The 20545-nt window shown below is 47.1% G+C and overlaps 1 protein-coding gene across 5 annotated transcripts in view; it reads left to right on the plus strand.

Moving 5' to 3' along the window:
- The window catches only part of kiz (kizuna centrosomal protein), a 274733-nt gene that overhangs the window by 206820 nt on the left and 47368 nt on the right, over positions 1–20545 (plus strand). The window contains exon 13 of one of the 5 annotated variants that reach the window (XM_038806001.1): positions 10345–10468. The exons of the other annotated variants lie outside the window; for them this stretch is intronic. Coding sequence (XP_038661929.1) covers positions 10345–10417 — 73 coding nt within the window. The 3' untranslated portion in view covers positions 10418–10468. Of the gene's footprint in view, positions 1–10344; positions 10469–20545 lie in introns of those variants that run through there. 5 annotated transcript variants of the gene reach the window in all.

Raw genomic sequence — 20545 nt, forward strand, 5'->3', positions numbered from 1 at the left:
GACCGCACTGCACGTATGCAAATTTCCCCAGAACAGCTGATCAGTAGCTCTGCTCTGCTGCCCTCTGCTGGTTGCTTGCCTTTACTCAAACTCCTTGGGTCTTCTTCGCAGGTTCACCTTCAACTTAGGCTGACCGCACTGCACGTATGCAAATTTCCCCAGAACAGCTGATCAGTAGCTCTGCTCTGCTGCCCTCTGCTGGTTGCTTGCCTTTACTCAAACTCCTTGGGTCTTCTTCGCAGGTTCACCTTCAACTTAGGCTGACCGCACTGCACGTATGCAAATTTCCCCAGAACAGCTGATCAGTAGCTCTGCTCTGCTGCCCTCTGCTGGTTGCTTGCCTTTACTCAAACTCCTTGGGTCTTCTTCGCAGGTTCACCTTCAACTTAGGCTGACCGCACTGCACGTATGCAAATTTCCCCAGAACAGCTGATCAGTAGCTCTGCTCTGCTGCCCTCTGCTGGTTCTCTTCCAAAACTCTTTCAAAACCTTCGGCGCAAAGTCCCTTACCTGCAGGTACCTAATCTCACTTCCTCTCGGGAGTGCTACACTCTCCTTCAATTCTACTATACTGGTAAATCCTTCTTCCAGATACAAATCCCTCACCATAATCAACCTCACTTCTCTCTATTTCCTATACATGCCATCTATCCCCCTGGCAGAAACCGTGGTTTTCACACAATGACATTAACACCAACATCCCCTCTGTCCTAAAGTTCCCCAGCTGGTTCAAGGGGCGGTATCCTCCCCTACCCGGCGGACGGGGGGTCCCGGCGTACCGGAGTGGCGGCAACCACTCCGGCGTCGGGCCTCCCCAAAGGTGCAGAATTCTCCGCACCTTTAAGGACTAGGCCCGCGCCGGAGGGGTTGGCGCCCCGCCGACCGGCGCGAGTGGCCTTTGGCTCCCCGCCGGCCGCCGCAAATGGCCTTTCTGCCCCGCCAGCCGGCATGAACGGCTGGCCGAAAGGCCTTCGCTGGCCGGCATGAGGCCGCGCATGCGCCGGAGCGTCAGCGGCAGCTGACGTCATCCCGGCGCATGCGCGGTAGGGGGGGTCTCTTCCACCTCCGCCATGGTGGAGGCCGTGGCGGCGGCGGAAGAAAAAGAGTGCCCCCACGGCACTGGCCTGCCTGTCGATCGGTGGGCGCCCCCCGGGTCCGATCGCCCCCCCCAGGACACCGGGGCCTGCTCCCGCCGCCTGCTTCGCCGCCACCAGAGGTGGTTTAAACCACATCGGCGGGAGAGGCCTGACAGCGGCGGGACTTCGGCCCATCGCGGGCCGGAGAATCGCCGCGGGGGCCCCGCCAACTGGCGCGGTGTAATTCCCACCCCCGCCGATTCCCGGCTGGTGGAGAATTCCGGCCACGGCAGGGGCGGGATTTACGAAGGCCCCGGGCAATTCCCCGACCCTGCAGGGGGTCGGAGAATTCCGCCCCAGATCTTCACCATGGACTGCACCGCCGGGCTCCCTGAGTCTCTGCTCGCCACCATTGGCAATGCTGCCGTCACCATAGCCCTTAAGCTGGACCCCCTACAGGATTCCTCCTCCATCTTAACTCATTCTACCCCCTCTCCTTCCCACCATCGCCTCACATTCTCCACGTTCGCCACCCAATAGTAATGTAGCAGGTTCGACAACGCCAACCCTCCCTGCTGCCTCTGCCTCTGTAACAAGGTCCTCTTAACCCATGGCATCGTCCCTGCCCATACAATGTCCAAAATAATTGTGTCTGGTTTCCGAAAGAAGGTGTTGCTCGTTATGCTCTCTCCTTAATTGGCTCTGTTTATGGCGGTTAATATGGTCACCGTCCTTAATTCTAATTATGCTTGCTCAAGAGTCGTCAGGTATCTTTCCGATGCCGCCACAAGGTTCAAAACCAAATACTGATCAAAGACTCGATACACCAGTTAGTAAGTTCAAAATCAATGCTCATTTATTTACACACACAATTATACTCATGCACAAACTCTACGCACTAAACTATCACTACTACTAAAAGCCTATACTTAGCTTCGGGTGCCCACTCAGTCAGAGGAACAATGGCCGTTGTCCGGCTGCTGGCATCGAACTTGTATAGAATAGTAGTGTACGAGATTGTCTATCTCGTAGCGTGCGTTGACTTTGGACTTACTTGTCTGGTACAGCTGCTAGGCAGGTGGCTCGCTGCTGAGAGCCAAGGCCAAGAAGAACGATTCTTGCTTGGGGGCTTCTTTTTATACCCTAAAGAGACTTCGCGCGCTTTTGGGCGGGCCTTGAACTTGGCCCCAATTAATTGGACCGTATCCTAATCATTGGTATTGATTTCCTCCAATAAAGGGGTGGCTGCCCTGATCGCTGGGCGGGCCCTAGGTGACTGTTGGCCTGCTTTTGTGTTAGTCTCCTCTGGCGCCGGGGTGTCTGCTTTGGTATCGTTTGCTTCAATGTTTCTCTTTTGTCCCCGGAGATAGCTCATTAGTATGCTAATGGCTTTGAAGTATCGGTCTTGTCTGGGAGCTGCAAACTCCAATCCACAGACAAACCCTGCATTGGCTTGCTTTCTGAGCATTGTCCAATTTTCCCTTCATTCTCTGCAAGTGTCCATTTTGTAATCGGGACGTGGCCACCCCAGGTGGCTACAAAGGCCTTCGGTATAAAGATCGGGAATGTTTGGAATATGAACAGGAACCGTGGCAGAATGTTCATCTTCACCACTTGGACCCTCCCTGCCAAATTCAAGTGCAGCGTGTCCCACCTCTTGAGATCCTCCCTAGCTCCTCCACTAGTTTTGTTAAATTCCATTTGTGAAGCATCGCCCATTCCCTTGCTCCCTGAATCGCCAGGTATCTAAACCTGTCCCTAGCCACCTGAAATGGCATCCCCCCTAAATTGGCTCGCCGACCCAACTCATTCGCCGGGAACACTTCGCTGGAGAGCTGGGTACTGTCGCAGAGGACCAAATAGGCTTTGTCAAGGGTAGGTGATCGTCTACCTAGACGAAGAAAAGGCCTTCGACAGAATCGAATGCAATTACCTCCTCGAGGTACTGGAACGGTTTGGACTACGAGCAGGGTTCACCACCTGGGTGAGACTCCTGTACAACGCTCACGAAGTAAGTTTCCAAACTAACACCACCAGCTCTGAATACTTCCAGCTATAGAGAGGAAGAAGACAGGGCTGCCCCCTGTCCCCACTCTTGTTCATGCGAGTGATCGAACCCCTGGTGATAGCCCTGTGGGATGCGAAAAGCTGGAAGGGAATCCGGAGAGGAGGCAGAGAGCACAGAGTTTCACTCTATGGAGGTGACCTGCTCCTCTATGTCTCAAAGCTACAGGAGGGACTGAAGGCAATACTGCAGATCCTGAAGGAGTTTGGAACCTTTTTGGGCTACAAACATAACTTGGGCAAAAGTGAAGCATTCCTAGTGAACCCAAATGGGGGAGGGACAGAGCTGGAGGGCTTTCCATTTGAAATGACCCAGAACAGATTTTGTTACCTGGGGATCCAGATAACCAGAGACTGGGCACAGATCCAGAAGTGGAACCTGACCAGCCTGATGGAGGAAGTACAAAAGGTCCTACAAAGGTGGAGCTCACTCCCACTCTCCCTGGTGGAGAGAGTGCAGACGATCAAGATGAACGTACTGCCAAGATTCCTCTTCCTGTTTAGATCCATCCCGATCTTTATCCCCAAGGCCTTTTTCGAAAATATAGACAGTCTAATCATGGCACTTGTGTGTGGGGGGTAAGAATCCAAGCATTCCCAAACTGACACTGCAACGAAGGAAAATCAAAGGGGGCTTGGCTTTACTGAACCTACAATACTACCACTGGGCAGCAACGGCAGAGAGTGAGAGGATGAGTACACAAACGCGGCACAGAGTGGGTATGGATGGGGGAGGTCTCCTGTAAAGAAAGGACGACCCTCTGGGCCCTGACTACAGCAGCACTCCCATCCCCCTCAACAAGATACAGAACGAGCGCAGTGGTACGGCCACGCTGAGAACATGGGTCCAACTGAGACAACACTTGGGGCTAACTAAAATGTCCCCCATGGCCCCCATCTGCAGCAATCACAGATTACTCCCAGCATTGCTAGATACCACCTTCAGAAAATGGAGGCGGGACGGGGCATACTGAAGGTCGGGAACTTTCACATAGGGCACAGACTGGCGACACTGGACGAACTGACGAGGAAATGGAAACTAACAAAAGGACAGGAAATGAGACACCTCCAAATGAAACACTTCCCCTACAAAGAGACAGTAGGGTACCCCGGGGCCCCAGAAACCACACTACTAGAGGATCTGGCACAAGCAACAAGGAGGGGGGCTATGTGGGACAATATACGGACAGTTACTGGACAGAGCTAGAACACCACTGGATGAGACCAGACAAAAATTGGAGGACGAACTGGGGACAGAGGTAAGGTGGGGACTCTGGAGCGAAGCATTGAGCAGGGCTAACTCTACCTCCTCCTGCGCAAGGCTCACCCTAATGCAGCTCAAAGTGGTGCACAGAGTGCACCTGACGTGAACCCGAATGAGCAGGTTCTTCCCGGAGGTGGAGGAGAAATGTGAACGGTGCCAGAGGGGCCTGGCCAACTACACCCACGTTCTCGGCCCATGTTCCTGGCTTGTTCCAAACTTGCTGGGTTCTGGACAGCCTTCTCCGAGACAATGTCCAAGGTTGTGGGGGTGAGGGTGAAGCCATGGCCGATAATGGCAATCTTAGAGGTATCGGAGCAGCCAGAACTACACGTGGGGAAGTGGGCAAATGGCCTTGCTTTCGCTTCGCTAATTGCACGACGGAGAATCCTGCTTGGCTGGCGATCAGCAGCACCACCCACAGCTGCAGACTGTGTTGCTGACCTTTCGGAATTTCTCCACCTGGAGGAGATTAAGGGCGGGATTCTCTGTTTTGCCGGCGCCCGGGGATTTCCCGTTGACGTGGGGCTGCCCCACAATGGCAAGCCCAATTGACCGGCTGGCGTAATGGAGAATCCCGCCGGCTGGTTGGGGCAGAAATGTGGCGCGGCGGAGCAGAGAATCTAGCACTAAGTATGCCATCCGAGGGTCTGAGGAAGGCATTCCTAGATAGTTGGGGGCAGTTTGTCGGCCTGTTCCAAAACCTGTTTGAGGCCAGCAACGATGAGTAAGCTCAGAATAAAAAAACAAGATAGATGAGAAACCAAAGGACTGCGAAACCTGTGGGGGAGGGTGGGGGGGTGGGGAGCGAGATGGAAGGAAGGTGGAGAAACCACAAATGAAGAGAAGAGGATGGGGTGTGGGGGTAACCCCTCTCCTGAAAATAAAGGCAAAGCGCAACTGAAGCCAACGGTGGGGGGGGGGGGGGGGGGGAGTGCACAAAGGAGGGGGAGTAAGGGGGCATAGGATGGTGATGGTATCATAAACTGATCCAGAGGGCGGAGAAATAGGGTAGTAGGGTCAATTAAAAGAAAGACAAATTAAACCTTTCTGTACAATAAAGTAAATTAATGGGGTTAAAAAAATGTGATGTATATAGACAATTGTTTATAAATATGAGAAATGCCAATAAAAAGGTGTCAAAAATAAAAGAATACTCATGATTCCCCAATACCTCCCAGTGGGTCTGAAATATACAGCAGCAGGTCATCTGCGTACAACAAAACCCTGTACTCAACCCCCCCCCCCCCCAATGCACGATCCCTCTCCAACTCTTTAATGCTCTAAGCGCCATTGCCAGTGAATCTATTCCCAAGACAAAAAGCAACGGGGAAAGTGGGCACCCCTCTTTGTCCCACAGTGAAGCCCGAAGTACGCCGAGCTCACCCGATTCGTCTGCATGCTTGCTCCCAGCGCCCTATACAGCAGCCGAACCCAGTCCACAAACCCGTGCCCGAACCTAAACCATCCCAATACCTCCCACAGATACTCTCACTCCACCCGATCAAAAGCCTTCTCTGCGTCCATTGCCACTGCCACCTCTACGTCCTCTCCCTCCGGGGGCATCATTATCATGCTTAGCAATCTCCTAACATTTGCCGACAATTGCCTCCCCTTTGCAATCCCTATCTGATCTTCCCCTATCACCCTTGGCACACAGTCCTCGATACACAAGGCCAGGATCGTTGCCAGCAACTTGGCGTCCATATTTAATGGCGATATTGGCCAGTAAGACCCACATTGCTCCGGATCTTTATCCTTCTTCAGTATTAGGGATATGGTCACCTGCGATAATGTGGAGGGGAGTTCCCCCTTTTCCCTCACCTCATTACATGTCCTAACCAGCAGAGGCCTCAGGTTCCCCTCCAACGTCTTAGAAAATTCTACAGGGAACCCATCCGGGCCTGGGGCCTTTCCTGCCTGCATCGTCCCCATACCCTTTATCACCTCCACCAGTCCAATTGGGGCCTCCTCCACCTTGGGGAACTCCAACCTATCCAGGAAACACCGCATTCCCTCCCCCTTGGCCAGGAGCTCTGATTTATAAAGCCTCCTGTAAAACTCCTCAAATACCCCATTCACCCCACCAGGTTCAGTATCACTCTTCCCCTCCAGCCCTTCACTCTTCCAATCTCCCTCAATGCTTCTTGCTTCCTGAGTTGGTGAGCCAGCATCCTACTAGCTTTCTCCCCATTCTCATACACTCCCTCTCTGGCCCTCAAAAATTTGAGTTAAAACTTCTCGGATGTAAACGAGAATCGTTTATTGACTGATTAAAATTGAGAGTCACTTAAATCTTATTCTCTAATAAGTCCGGCTAGCAAAAAGGACTTAAAGAGAAGCAACTTGTAAACAATTTAACTTTTAAAATAATACAGAAATGGTTTATTGCTTACAGCACAACAGCTTACATTTACTTCAAGGTTTAGAGTGGAAAAGTGAAAAATAGAGATAGCGAATAGTTTAGATCAAAGTATAGAATGATCCGGATAAAGATGGCCGTCCGGACCCTCACGGTTATAGGAAATCACATCAGTCTTCAGCCATCTATCTTCACCTCTAAGTCATCCTAATTGGTTTGGGTTAGAATCAAATGAGTTTGATTTAATGGTTAGCTGACGATCTTTAATGTGCAACATTAGCTTTAAATGTTTCATGTCTGAATACTTGTGCATGTTATGGAATGCAATTCTGTGCTGTTATCACGACCAGTTTAAACTGGACTTCTGCTGACTTAGCTGTTAGCCACATTGTAGACAATAGCGCCTTCATGTTGCCATGGTGCCTGCCCTGTCCTTGGATTGATATCTGGTACGGCTTGTGTTTTAATGTCACACTGTCTTGCAAATGTATTTGCTGGAACAATGGAGCTCAGTAAAAGTGAATTATGCTGTGTCATGCTGTTTTGTGTCTCTATTGAAGCTATGTGTTTTGAGATGACCTGAGGTTATGAGTGAATTTAAAATGGGTATTTAAAACTGGGGCTTAATATTTTACGCTAAATAGCCACGTTTTAACTATCCAGGTGTATTAGAAAGTAGCTGGTTTCTACAACCACCGCCAACAGCATCTTGCCCACAATGAAAAAAATCAATCTGAGAGTACACCCTGTGCACATGGGAGAAGTATGAAAAGTATTTTGCCCTTGGCCTCTCAAACCTCCATGGGTCCTGTTTCTCCTCCCCCCCCCCCCCCCCCCCTCCAAATGTTCCATACCCCTTCAGCTCTTTCGCCCAACACCCCCCCAACCTGTGGTTGACTGGTCCAAACCTGGTTCAATGACCATGTTAAAATCTTCCCCCATAATCGGTGCGAGTCCAGGCCCGAGATCTTCCTCGGGATCTGCCTCATAAGCTCCACATCATCCCAATTTAGGGCATAAACATTGAAATTGACCAAAACCACCGGCATCCACTCCAGCTTCCCACTCACCATCACAAGCCCCCCCCATCCCGAATCTGCCGCAATGCCCCCATCTCAAACGCCACCCATGTGTTTAACAGCACCCCCACCCCCCTCATCTTCATGTCCAACCCCTTGTCTGATCCCTGATCTTCAGGTGTGTTTCTTGCAAAAACGCCACATCTGCCTTCAAGCTCCTCATGTGTGCGAACAGACGCGACCATTTGACTGGCCCATTCAGCCCTCTCACATTCCATGTGACCGTCCTGGTCAGGGGGCACCCCGCCCTCCTCCCCTGCCCATCAACCATATCCTTTCTTGGGACAGCCCCCGGACTGAGTCACGTGGTCCACCAGGCCCACCCCCAGATGCCCACCGTCACCACTCCTTTTCCTACTATGCCACAGCAACTACACCTTTGTCAGCACCCCTCCCCCCAACCCCTTGCAAAACAACAACCTCATCCCCCTCTACTACACTAACCACCTGGCCACACTGCACTGCGCCCCCGGTATCTAGAGCCCCCAGTTAGCCTGGCAGCCCCCACCCAAAGTTCCTGAGCCTCCCACCTCCCACTAATTCCCGTTCTCCCCCCCCCCACCCCCCCGCTCGCATACCTCCATAACACAAACAAAAAAGAAACAGAAAAAAGTGCATTCACCTTCGACTATCCCCAAACATCCTGCCACCAAACCCAACAAAACATCTCACAGGAGCTCCAACATCTCCAACAACCGACAAATGAAAAGACAGAAAAAGCAAACATCTCCTCTTACCTCCTCCACAGTTCAATGTCCTCCTTCTGCCAGTGCATTGTTTCATAAAAATTCATCGCCTCCTCTGGTGTCCCAAAATAATGTTTTCGGTTGTTAAAAGTCACCCAGAGGTGGGCCAGATACAACATCCCGAACTTCACCTCCTTTTTAAAGAGAGCAGCCTTTACCCTATTGAACCCGGCTCTCCTCTTCGACAGGTCCGCACCCAAGTCCTGGTACACCCGGAGATCTTTCCATTCCCAGGTGCACCTCCTCGCCTGCCATCTCAATATCTTCTCCTTATTCAGGAATCGGTGAAGACGCACCACCATCACTCTCGGTGGCTCGTTCGGCCACGGCTTCCTAATCAGCGCCCTGTGCGCTCGGTCGACCTCCAGGGGCCGCTCAAAGGTCCCCCATCAATTTCTCCAGCATCTTGGCTACATACGAGCAGTGTCTGCTCCCTTGATGCCTTCTTAGATTTTGTCTCCAGGAGCGATTCTCCGGGTCCTCTATCTTCTCCTTTAACCGCTTCTGGGTCTTCTGCCTCACTCCTATTTCAGCCGCCAATGAGGTAAGCTGCTCCTCGTACTCCCCCGCTGTCTCCTTCACTTTACGAATAGCCTGGCCCTGGGACTCCAACCTCTGTTCCACATGGTCGATTCCCGCTTTTAGTGGTTCCACCGCCTTGGCTCGGTCTTCCTGGGCTTCCCACCTCTGCCGGCTGAACTTCTCATTTAATAAGTCCACCAGCTGTTCCCTTGACCACTGGGCTGGCAGGGCTGACCCTTTACCCTCTGCAATCTTAAACTGTAGTGCACAAAGACACTGTTGCTCCAACTGCTCTCTTCACCTCGAACCACCTCTGGTCCGCAGATCTATCTATCAGGTTGGCAACACATGACCTTCTCCGCATAAGACCATGTTGCCTATCACTCACAAGTCCATTCACTTCCAAATGTGAATAAATTCCGTCCCTCAGTATCTTCTCCAAAGCTTCCCTACCACTGATGTCAGGCTCACTGACCTATAATTACCTGGATTATCCCTGCTTCCTTTCTTAATCAAAGGGACAACATTGGCTATTCTCCAGTTCTTTTCAACCTAACCTGATGTCAAAGATGATGTAAAGATATCTGTTAAGGCCCCAGCTATTTCCCACAGGAACCTGGGAAATATCCAATCCTGCCCAGTGGACCTGTGGAGCTGAATGCATTTTAAGATATCCAATACTTCCTCCTTCATTATGCTGACATGTCCGAGGCACCCATCCCTAAACTCAACATCCATCATGTCCGTCTCCTTGGTGAATACTGATGCAAAATAATTATTAAGGATCTCACCCACTTCCTCTGACTCCACGCATAACTTCCCTCCTTTGTCCTTGAGTGGGCCTACTCTCTCCCTAGCTACCCTCTTGCTCCTTATAAAAGGCCATGGGATTTTCTTTGACCCTGCTCGCCAGTGACAGTTCATGGCCGCTTTTAGCCCTCCTATCTACCCATTTGAGCTGATTACTACTTTCCTTATATTCTTCAAAAGCTTTGTCTGTTTTTAGTTAGTTGCTTAAACTTTATGTATGCGTCCTTTCTCTTTTTGACCCCCTTCTTATAGGAGGCATTGACTCTCTCGTGGGGATATAGTTCTGTTTGTCTCCGTCAGGTACCTTGCCCAACTGACTATTACTCATGCACAAGTGTTAGCAATGAATAATAACAGGCTTTACAACTGTGGAAGTTTTCACTACCTGCTGCTAGCTAATGCCCTCATGCACTTATTATTTCAGTGCTGATCACCCGATAGCAATGAAGAGGAGGAAGCCTAAACAATTTTCACCCTTAACCCAGGCATGGAGATAAATTGTTTTACTTCTACTGCCGTAGTTGAGTTCAAATTGCTGAAGACAAATTGAAGATTAAACCTGGGACAATTATTTTTGTACAGATATCTCAACTGTTTATTGGATAACTGTGCTGAAGCAACTGTCGAGTCGTGTAGACATGTTTTACTAAAATAGATATAAGGATACATTTGGTCCAACTGTGCATCCAATGTGAAGCTCCACTTCAAGGAAGAGTGCATTGGAGAATTGGGCACCGTGGTCACCTGACCCAATTTGTTCATAGTGACTGCACCCCCTAACGGAAGTGTAATCTCTATTAATATACACTGTTAATATAAAAGTGTAATCTCACTATTAATATATTACAAGGTCTTCATCCTTACTTAAAATGCTTTGGATTTATTTATGCAGATGAGCTGTTAGTAAATGGACTTTGGTGTGCCTGTAAAAGTTCAAAACATTTGTAATCTTTTGATTCTCCAATGGGTAATGTTATAATGGCATGGATGGCTGTAGTTTGATCACGTCATGAAGCTCTATTTTGAGGGCAAACTGAACTTTTGGAGGAAAGTGCACCTTGTCTACTTTGTGATTACAAATTCTTTCATTCTTTTATCTGTGTATGTTATAGCCTTTTTTGGACTCGTTCCAAATATACGAAACTGATACAGTACTGGTAACTGGTGATTTTTGTGTGGGATAAGTAGGACTTAATGTATTTTAATATTCAAGCAGTAATTTAAAAGTTACAACTGAGAATGATATTACCCCAGTGTTCCTTTCAGAGAAGAATCCTGTTCTACATTACTTCTTTTTCACCCTCGATCTGATTGCGGTTAAATCTTCTGCACTGAGTGGTCCCAAGCCCATTGGGTATACACCACAAACAGGAATTTGTAGCAGAATTCATCCAATCATGTTATCTCCTGTAGTCCCTCCAGTAACATTTGTGATACATACAGGCACGGATAGTGTTTAGTCCCTGTCACCTCTGTCTTCAATCTCCTCACGAGCTTCTGTTGTCTCTGGGTTAATGGCCCATCCTGCACTCCTCAAAACTCAAAGGCCTTACTGACAGCAATCAAGCACGACCCTCTTTACTAATTTAGTTAGAATGAATGTAACTGTCACCTATCAAAGCGAAGAAATTAAATGTAGTCTACCAAGGCACCAATGTTGAAAGCTAATGAAAGTGGTTGTAAATTGGACAAAGGAATAAACAGCATACCCATTACTCTGTAAAACCAGATTACCAACTGTAGCAGTTTGAGGTGTATCCAATATTTTAGGTAAGGCTGCAGTTATTAATTTGTTCAGACACTGTTATCCAAATAGTTTCTAAAGCCGTATTTCTTTACAGTGTCTAAATTTAAAGTCAGCTGGTTGTAGTCACCCCTCAGTGTTTTTGGAAGAGTAGCAGACCTTTTGTTAGATGGAGTAGCAGTGCATGGTGTTCAGCACTTGACGCTCATCTTCAAGGGAAGAGATTAGCAATCAGAATTCAGGGAAAGGGCAGGTGCTTACTTCTCTTTCATGATTGGTAAATGGAGAGATATCTTGGGTGCTCGCAGATGAAGATTCCACTTATTGCAGTCACTTCTTGTGCTTTAGTGGTTCTACAAGTAGTCTTGAAGCTTAGCACTTGAATGTAAACATAAGGGTGGTGTCCGCCAGTGATACACTGGCCCTCCCTCCGTCAATTTGCCTTACTCTTGTCAGTGAGCTTATTTGTGAATCAAAGAGCTGACCCAGCCAGATTCCCTTTCCACTCAAACCCCTCCCAGAAAAGAGTATCTTCTGAAGCCCAGGCAACAATAATGAAATGTCAGTTAAGCCCAAAGTACAGCTGAGGGATTTTGGTTTAAAGCAGAGGCTTTGGTGCAAAAATGCATTTATAGCTCTTTGTGTGGTACCTCATTATGTGTGGGCCTGATTCATTAAGTAATTGGTTTGCAGTTGTTTACATGAGTATTAAGGCCTTCTATTCAGAACCCTTTGAGTGATACATTGTGCAAATGTAGCATGTTATGAATGCAGAATGAGAACTAGGGAGCCTGCTCTATTGGCTAGACACCGCACTTGGTTGAAAAGAGAAAGTAAGACACTGGGCTCTGCATAGCAATGACCCTTCTTAATAAACTTTACAGATTAATAAATGCAACCTTTAAAAGAGGTAAATAGATACTCTTAGCACATTTATATGTGCTCATTTTATTATTATGATACTGTAACCAGGGGGGAAATTGAGATGTTTCATACTCCAGTTTCTTGACCAAAGCATCTTACTGCCTAAGTGTTAATAGAATTTCATGTTTATTGTATTATAAATGATGGCGAAGGAGATAGATCACAACACTTTATTATTAAAGATTCATTCATTGTAAACCTTTTGCAGCTATAGTAGTTTCTGAAGCAAAATCATTTTGTGGTTGAGTGGGGATGAAAGACATAATGTACGAAGGAGTGAATCTTAATAACCAGCTGCACTCCATGTAAAGACCACTTATTCCCTTTTGTTCAGAGGTGCATGCCACTGCTTCCTCTTCATTGAGAGCCATTGTTCCATTTTACCGAAGGCATCTAAAACAGGTTTTTTTTTTTGCTGGTTTATATTAATGCAAATATTTTTCAAATTGTTTGACACCTATCCTTGACTTTATAAAATCTTAAGAGTTACGGCATTTTTACTTTACAAAGGGGCCCTGTAGGACTGAGTGCGCATTGATTTGAAAACAAAACCATGCATAAGCAGAAAGTAAACTCCATGTGACTGGAGCAGGTGTGTAGTGCAGCAGTAAGAACTTGCAGCCAGTGGAGGTCACTCTTATTCTAAATACTGCGGCTTCTGTACTCTGCCAGATTGCAGGCATACCTGTTAAGAATACATTCAAACAAAGTGCAAAATCGTAGAAATATGATTGTACCTTTTTTTCCATGAATATATTCAAATAAAATGACTTCTGTAATGCATTGCAGGAATATGTGTGGCATTTAGTATTAATTTCATGAACCATGTATTGTGTTTTAGTATTTTCTGTTAGCTGCACAGTAAAAATATTTCATCTCAATCCTTCCCAACTTCCATCTGAGACAATGGAGATACAGGCCATTAAAATGCAGATAGATGATCAGATGTGGAAAACTTGCATTTTTTATGCATAGAGTCGGTACATTAATGTAGGAGCCATGTTACTGGGTTAATAATCTAGAGACGAGGACTAATAATCCAGAGGGCGAGAGTTTAAATTCCACCATGCCAATTTGAGAATTTGAATTCAGTGCGAAACGTGAGTGACCCTAAAGTTTAAAGTCCAGCTGGTTCACTAATAACCTTCAAGGAAGGTGATCTACCCAATCTTAGCTGCTCTCTGAAGCCCGGTCCAATTGTATCCAGGGCAGCCAGGTGTGGTTAATAAATACTGGCCTTGCCAGCGACACCCACATCCCAAAAATGAATATGATGCCTTTCAGACTCGTCACAGGTATGAATGGTGAGTCGTATGTTTCCTTATTTTAAATGTAGTCTGATGCTTTATTCTTTAAACTACTGTTGCCAATGCCAACAGACAAATGCTGAACATCTCATGTGAGATTCCTGTGCCCTTCATTTTAAAAGAGGATTCAACCCATTTAAAATTAAAGGTGAATCACCATCATTTAGGTAGCATGTGAAAATGTTAACATGTCATATCAACATGCCTAGTGCCCATCAGCTAATAATAATACCTCTAGCCTTATTTTTAATACCCTTCTTTTCATGTTCTGATGTCTACTTCCTGATGCTTGCACAAGTGCCCCAGCTGTACATAAGATGTGTGTCACATGATGAGCCACTTTTCTGATTAAAATGTGCATTACAGCAACTGGTTTCTTTGTTCTTGCAGCAATGCTCATTCAGTTAATGCTGCTGAGCAGTGTGATAGGTCCAGCCTCCCAACAAACTGAGACAAGTCTGTTTCTTATACTAACAATGAGCCAGTTTTATACTGGAGGGGAAGGCTTGAACAGTCACACTTTGCAGTAGAAATCTTGGACTTCCTGTTTTTGAAGAATTAATAACTAAGCAATAATAATTGTGATGTATATGCAATGACAATTCTTACATAAATCAGTAAGATGGATTAGGAATTGGAGATGTTAAAGATGACAAATAAGAAATATTGAATGTTGACAAAAGAAAGTGTGTGAATTCAAATTCTGTGAAAAATTACTGTGGGTGGGATACAAACAGTGCAAAATTCTGGGAGAGGTTACTGATAATTTCAGAATAGTCCTGCAAAATTCAAAATAAGTGAGAAATATATTTGCAACATGAATATTTTTAAAGGATTACACTGTCTGCAGTATCATTGTTGTCCTTGTGCTGCCTCATTGTTCAGCCACTTGTTAATTTTTCATTCTATATCAGTCTTATAAGCTTACTTTTAATTATAGTTAAGCTAATGTAGCTTCCGTCATAAAACATTAAAACAAATTTTATCATTGTTGCAATCTTTTGAAAGAGGACTTGAGTACAGGGGCAAGAATGTCTTACTGCAGGGCCTTAATGAGACTATATCTGGAGTAGTGTGTGCAATTTTGGTCTCCTGATCTAAGAAAGGATATACTTGCCATAGAGGGAGTGCAGTGAAAATTCACCAGACTGATTCCTGGAATGGCAGGATTGTCATATGAAGACTGCAATTTAAAAGAATGAGAGTGGATCTGATGGAAACGTAGAAAATTCTGTAAGGGCTGGACAGACAGAATACAGGGATGTTCTTTCCTCTGGCTGGACAAGGTATCACAATCTCAGGATATAGGATATGTAGGACTGAGATTAAGAGAAATATCTTCACTCAGAGGGAGGTGAAGCTAGGCAATTCTGTACCCACAAGGCTATAGAGGCCAAATCATTGAATATTTTAAAGAAGGAATTAGATAGATTTTTACATTCTAAGTGTAACAAGGGGTATGGAGAGAATGTTAAGAGTATGTCATTAAGTTAGAGGATCAGCCATGATTATGTTGAATGACAGAGCAGGATCAAAAGGCTGAATGGCCTACTCTTCCTATTTTCTATATTTCTAATCCCCATAGAGACTGAAGTTTTTTCAAAAGAGGATGAACATCGGAATCCCAGAAATAACCAAAAGACGAGACTTCACGTTTTGAGACTTTCACTGTAGTAAACAAACTAAAATCAAAGTAGACTCCCAGCTTTCAGCAGACCCACTTTTCCTTGGACATCAGATCAAATCTTCCAATGTCCTTCAAAAATTGTTCCACTTGGGCTGAATATTCCAGAAGAGACTTCCACTTGCAAAGTCCCTCGATGACTCCTTGTAACTTAAATCTCAAAGTCCGATGTTTCCTGCTGCCTTCTCTTTGAACCGAGAACCAATTATCACCAGCATCTTGCAGACAGAAGTTACAGAGATAAGAAGGGATGAGACTGTGAGGGGACTGTAAGGAGGATGCCGGGGGCAAGTCTGGAAACTGATTGTTGCCGGAACAGGCTTTGTCATGGTTGTTTTCAGGTACCTGGTGACAGAATTAGATATCACACTGCCAATTAGCATGTAACAAACGCTCATGTTGAATTGTGGTCACCACTGACTGAAACATTAAATTCACACTCAAGTCTGTCATTTTAAATAGGATGGTGTAAATCCTTGCTTTGGTTACTCATTGCTGCCCTTCAGTGAGGCAAAGTGCTGTCTAGTTCTTGATTAGCAGGGAAATGCAGGAGGGTCATGAGAGGAAAGATACATGAATGGCATGTGAAAGTGGGGACTCTTCGATTCTCTCCCATTTCACATCCCTCCTGACTCACTATCCACCACTCAGATAAAACCCACAGGCTACTTTCTGCTACAATTATGCAGCCTACCCAAGATTCAGCTGAGCCAGTCTTTGGTAGAGCCCTGATGAACTCCAAAACCCAGAGATTGTCTGTCAATGCAGAGTAATGACCAACCTACCTCTAGATCCTCTGTAACCACAGGAGTAGCACCATGTAGGTGTGAAAAATAAAAGATTACTTTTTAATTGCACAAGGGGATTCACTTAGCTGTGTACAGCAATGTCGATATTGTTATGAATATTTTGATGAAGTAAGCACTTTATTTGAAGTTTCGATTGTCCTGCCATCTCCATTGTTTTTTTAAAAATGTAGTGTACCCAATTAGTTGTTTTCCAATTAAGAGGCAATTTAGCATGGCCAATCTTTGGGTTGTGAGGGTGAAACCCACGCAGACACGGGGCAAATGTGCAAACTCCACACAGAGAGTGACCCGGGGCAGGGATCGAACCTAGATCCTCAGTGCTGTAGGCAGCAGTGCTAATCACTACCCCACCATGCCACCCTTCAAGCCTGTCAATTGAATTGTTCAGTGAATTCTACCCGACCTATTATCCCCTTGTTGATCCTGGCGAGTTTCAAATAACTTGGGAAATCCGTGCACCTGCTGTTGAGGCTAGGTTAAACACAGAATTAATTTTTTCTTTAAATTAGAGACACGACTGTCCCACGGGTGTTTCCTACAATCATCAGTAGAAGCCAGAAGTGTGGACCTCCGGTGGCGGCCGTGCAGTGAGTGGTCTGGTGATGCTGATGTATGAATCAGCGGACAAGATGTGCCACAGGAAAGAGAGAGCAGCTGGAGCAAGAAAGTGGTGCGCCAGAGGTGGGGATGGTGGAGGGTGCCCGCTCAGTGGTCAATGGAGCAACTGGTGTAGTTTTTGAACAAATTACAGCAGCAGAAGAAAGAGGCTTTGGAGAATTTGGTCAAGGAGCTGCAATTGTGAGAGTGAAGCAGATGCAGGAGGCTCAGGGCCTGCCGATCCAGAAGGTGAAAGAGGCAGTGAGGGAGCATGAGGAGCAACTGGCCTCGCTGGGGCTTGTGTTGGCCAGCCAGAAGCAGTTAAGAGAGAAATTGGAGGACCTTGAGAACCACTCCAGGAAGCAGTATCTGAGGGTCGTTGGGATGCATGAGGGCATGGAGAGAGCAGAGGCCACCAAGTATGTGGCGAGCATGCTGGAGAGGTTGATGAGGAAGTGGGCCTTCGTCTGGTCAGATGGGTCGAGCGCACAGGGCGCTGAGAAGGGGGCCGCAGGTGGGGGAGCCGCATGAGAGCAATGATGGTGAGACAGCATCATTTTTTGGACAAGGAAAAAATTCTGAAATGAGCAAGGCAAACCAAGAAATGCACCTGGGAAGGGAATGAGCTGGTTTACTATAGCTGCAGGGCTATAGTGACTGATGTGGGTATGTTTCCCACTGATCCTTCGTGTGACAGTGTGAAAAACCCTGCCATTCACAGAGTAGGGTAGTGGATGACTTCTACCCCATTATATTTTAGACCTTGAGATATAAAGTCAGCATTCCATTTGCCTTTTTGATTATTTTGTGTACCTTTTCTTGATGTTTTAATGACCTGTATACTTTGATATGCAAATCCCTTTGGATGTCCACTAGTTCCCACTTTTCACATTTACCTACATTGAAATATCATTATCAGTATCTCTTTGTAATATTATACAAAGAAAAATATAGCACAGGAACAGGCCCTTCGGCCCTCCAAGCCTGCGCCAACCATGCTGCCCATCTAAACTAAATCTTCTACACTTCCGGGGTCCATATCCCCTTTTATTCCCATCCTATTCATGTATTTGTCAAGATGCCCCTTAAACGTCACTATTGTCCCTGCTTCCCCCACCTCCTCAGGCAGCGAGTTCCAGGCACCAAATTATGTTTCCATCTAGCCTGCTTACAATGCTGCCAGTGATTATGCCATTGATACATTTGGATATGTTTCTAGCCAACATCCAAGTATTTAATAATTGTGGTGAATAGTTAAGGTCCCAACTGAGATCCTTGTGGGAAACCACTATTCACATTCTGCCAGATAGGATACCTGCCCAGCATCCCTACTTTCTGTCGTTCAATTTCCCATCTGTCTTCAATCCCATAAACTTCAAATTGAGCAACAGTCTCTTATGAAGGGCTTTATCAATTGACTTCTGGAAATACATCATGCAATACATTCCTTGTCCACTAATAATAACCTTCTTGAAATAATTTCAATCACATTGGTCAGGCATGGCCTGCAGTTTACAAATCTATGTCAAATCAATATTGGTTCCCAGATACTTCCTAGATCGACTTTATATGGGCGAGTATACCACACCCAAGGCACTACTATCCATTACCGAGTTGACTGATAGAACCTCGCTAGTCTATTGCAAATGCTGTAAATTTCAGCATGAGTTAAAATAAATTAGTTAACACTATTGTCTAAGTTTATATGTTTTAGAGTCATAGGGTGTTTAAGGGAAAGACTTCTGACTGTTATTTTGGGCAGGATTGCCGGGATGTTTCTCAACAGCCATGTTGGAGAGATCGCGGCACTTAATGCCGAAAATGAGCCCCCCTGAGCTACTTGCAATTACTGGCTGTCTCGCCTTCGGATTCGCCAGGCTCGTGCCGCAGCATCTCACCGCTGACAGAGGGGGGGGGGATGCTTTTAACCTTTCCCTCACCACTCACTTCCAGTGAACAGACAAGCATGGCAGCGCCCAGACTTCCTCCTTGCTTTTGGAAAATCCAAGAGAGTCAACAGTCAGAGGTCACCTGGATCCCAGGACTCAGCTGAGTCCTAGTCAGATGCCGAGCCTCTGGACAAGGTTATCTCAGAGCTGATGCAGATGCTCCACTCCATCCCCATGGAGACCTCCAGGGCCTCACAAGCACCTTCAGGGAGAAGGAAGCGTTGGAGGCCACTCAGGAGACGACGGTGGTCTCCAGATCTTCCAACATGTTACACCTGATACATTTGAAGCCTTTATTTCACATGCATCTTCACAGAGGGCCTTCCTGCACCCAACGCCCCTGTTAACCCCCCCCCCCCAATGCACAGTGGTCCAAGATCAAACGCCCCAGTGGAGATGGGTGTCAATGTGCTGTAAGCAGGACGACAGGAGTCAGACTTTGACAAAAACTGAGGAGCACCAGAGCTTACTTCACAGCGAGAGATCATCACTCTCCTGCTTTGTATATTATCTGCTGACAGTGCCGAACCAAGCTTAACCTGGGATGATGTTACACAGACACTAGGAGAGTGGAACGGAGTAGGCGTGGGGGGGTCCAGGGGATGAGAGGAAGGAGGGGAATGACGGGGAGGGGGGTATGATGGACGAAGCCTCATCCTATAAGAATCGGGTGAGTATGAAGGCCACCTGAGTATGAAGGCATGTCTGATCCACATTGCTACCACTCCTCCATCCTCCGGCTCCTCCTGGGGGTCTCCCCTGGCTCGTCCTCCCTACCCTCCTGGTCTGCCTCCACCTCAGATGAGGCCACATGTCCCTCCTCTTCCTCCATCATTTCACCCCGCTGCTGAGCCAGGTTGTAGAGGGCACAGCAGACCACCACAAAGCAGGAGACCTTCTGAGGGGTCTCCTGAGTGATCCATGATGTAACTGTCATGCACGCTCCCTGGGAAATGTACACATGTGCATGATCTGGAGGGTGGTGGTCGCACACAAGTCGAACATTCAGGGAGTGAAGCCCCTTCCTGTTAATGAAGGGCACTCCCTCCCCACTGGACGAAACATGAGAAAAATGGGAGGGCAAACTAGGGATGGAAATAGGGTGGGGGGCACTGAACAGGGCCAACTCCACCTCCTCATGCGTAAGGCTAAGCCTCATGCAACTGAAAGTGGTGCACAGAGCACAGCTGTCAAGAAGTCGAATGAGCGGGTTCTTTAAGGAGGGGGAGGACAAATATGAATGGAGGCCCGACCAACCACACCCACATGTTCTGGGCATGCCCCAGACTTGTCGGGTTATGGACAGCCTTCTTCAAGGCAATGTCCAAGGTTGTGGGGGTGAGGATGGAACCGTGCCGAGAATGGCATTATTCAGGCTATCAGTCCAACCAGAACTGTTCGTGGGCCTTGCCTTTGGTTCCCTAATCGCCCGCCGAAGAATCCTGCTCGGCTGGTGATCGGCAGCACCATCTGCAACAAGCTGCAGACTGGTTGGCAGACCTGTCGGAATTTCTCCACCTGGAAAAGATCAAATTCGCTATCCGAGGGTCAGAGGACGGCTTCCACAAAGCGTGGAGGCCATTCGCCAACTTGTTCCAGGACCTGTTTGAA

The sequence above is a fragment of the Scyliorhinus canicula genome, chromosome 1 (genome assembly GCF_902713615.1).
Source record: "Scyliorhinus canicula chromosome 1, sScyCan1.1, whole genome shotgun sequence".
NCBI classification, from domain to species: domain Eukaryota; kingdom Metazoa; phylum Chordata; class Chondrichthyes; order Carcharhiniformes; family Scyliorhinidae; genus Scyliorhinus; species Scyliorhinus canicula.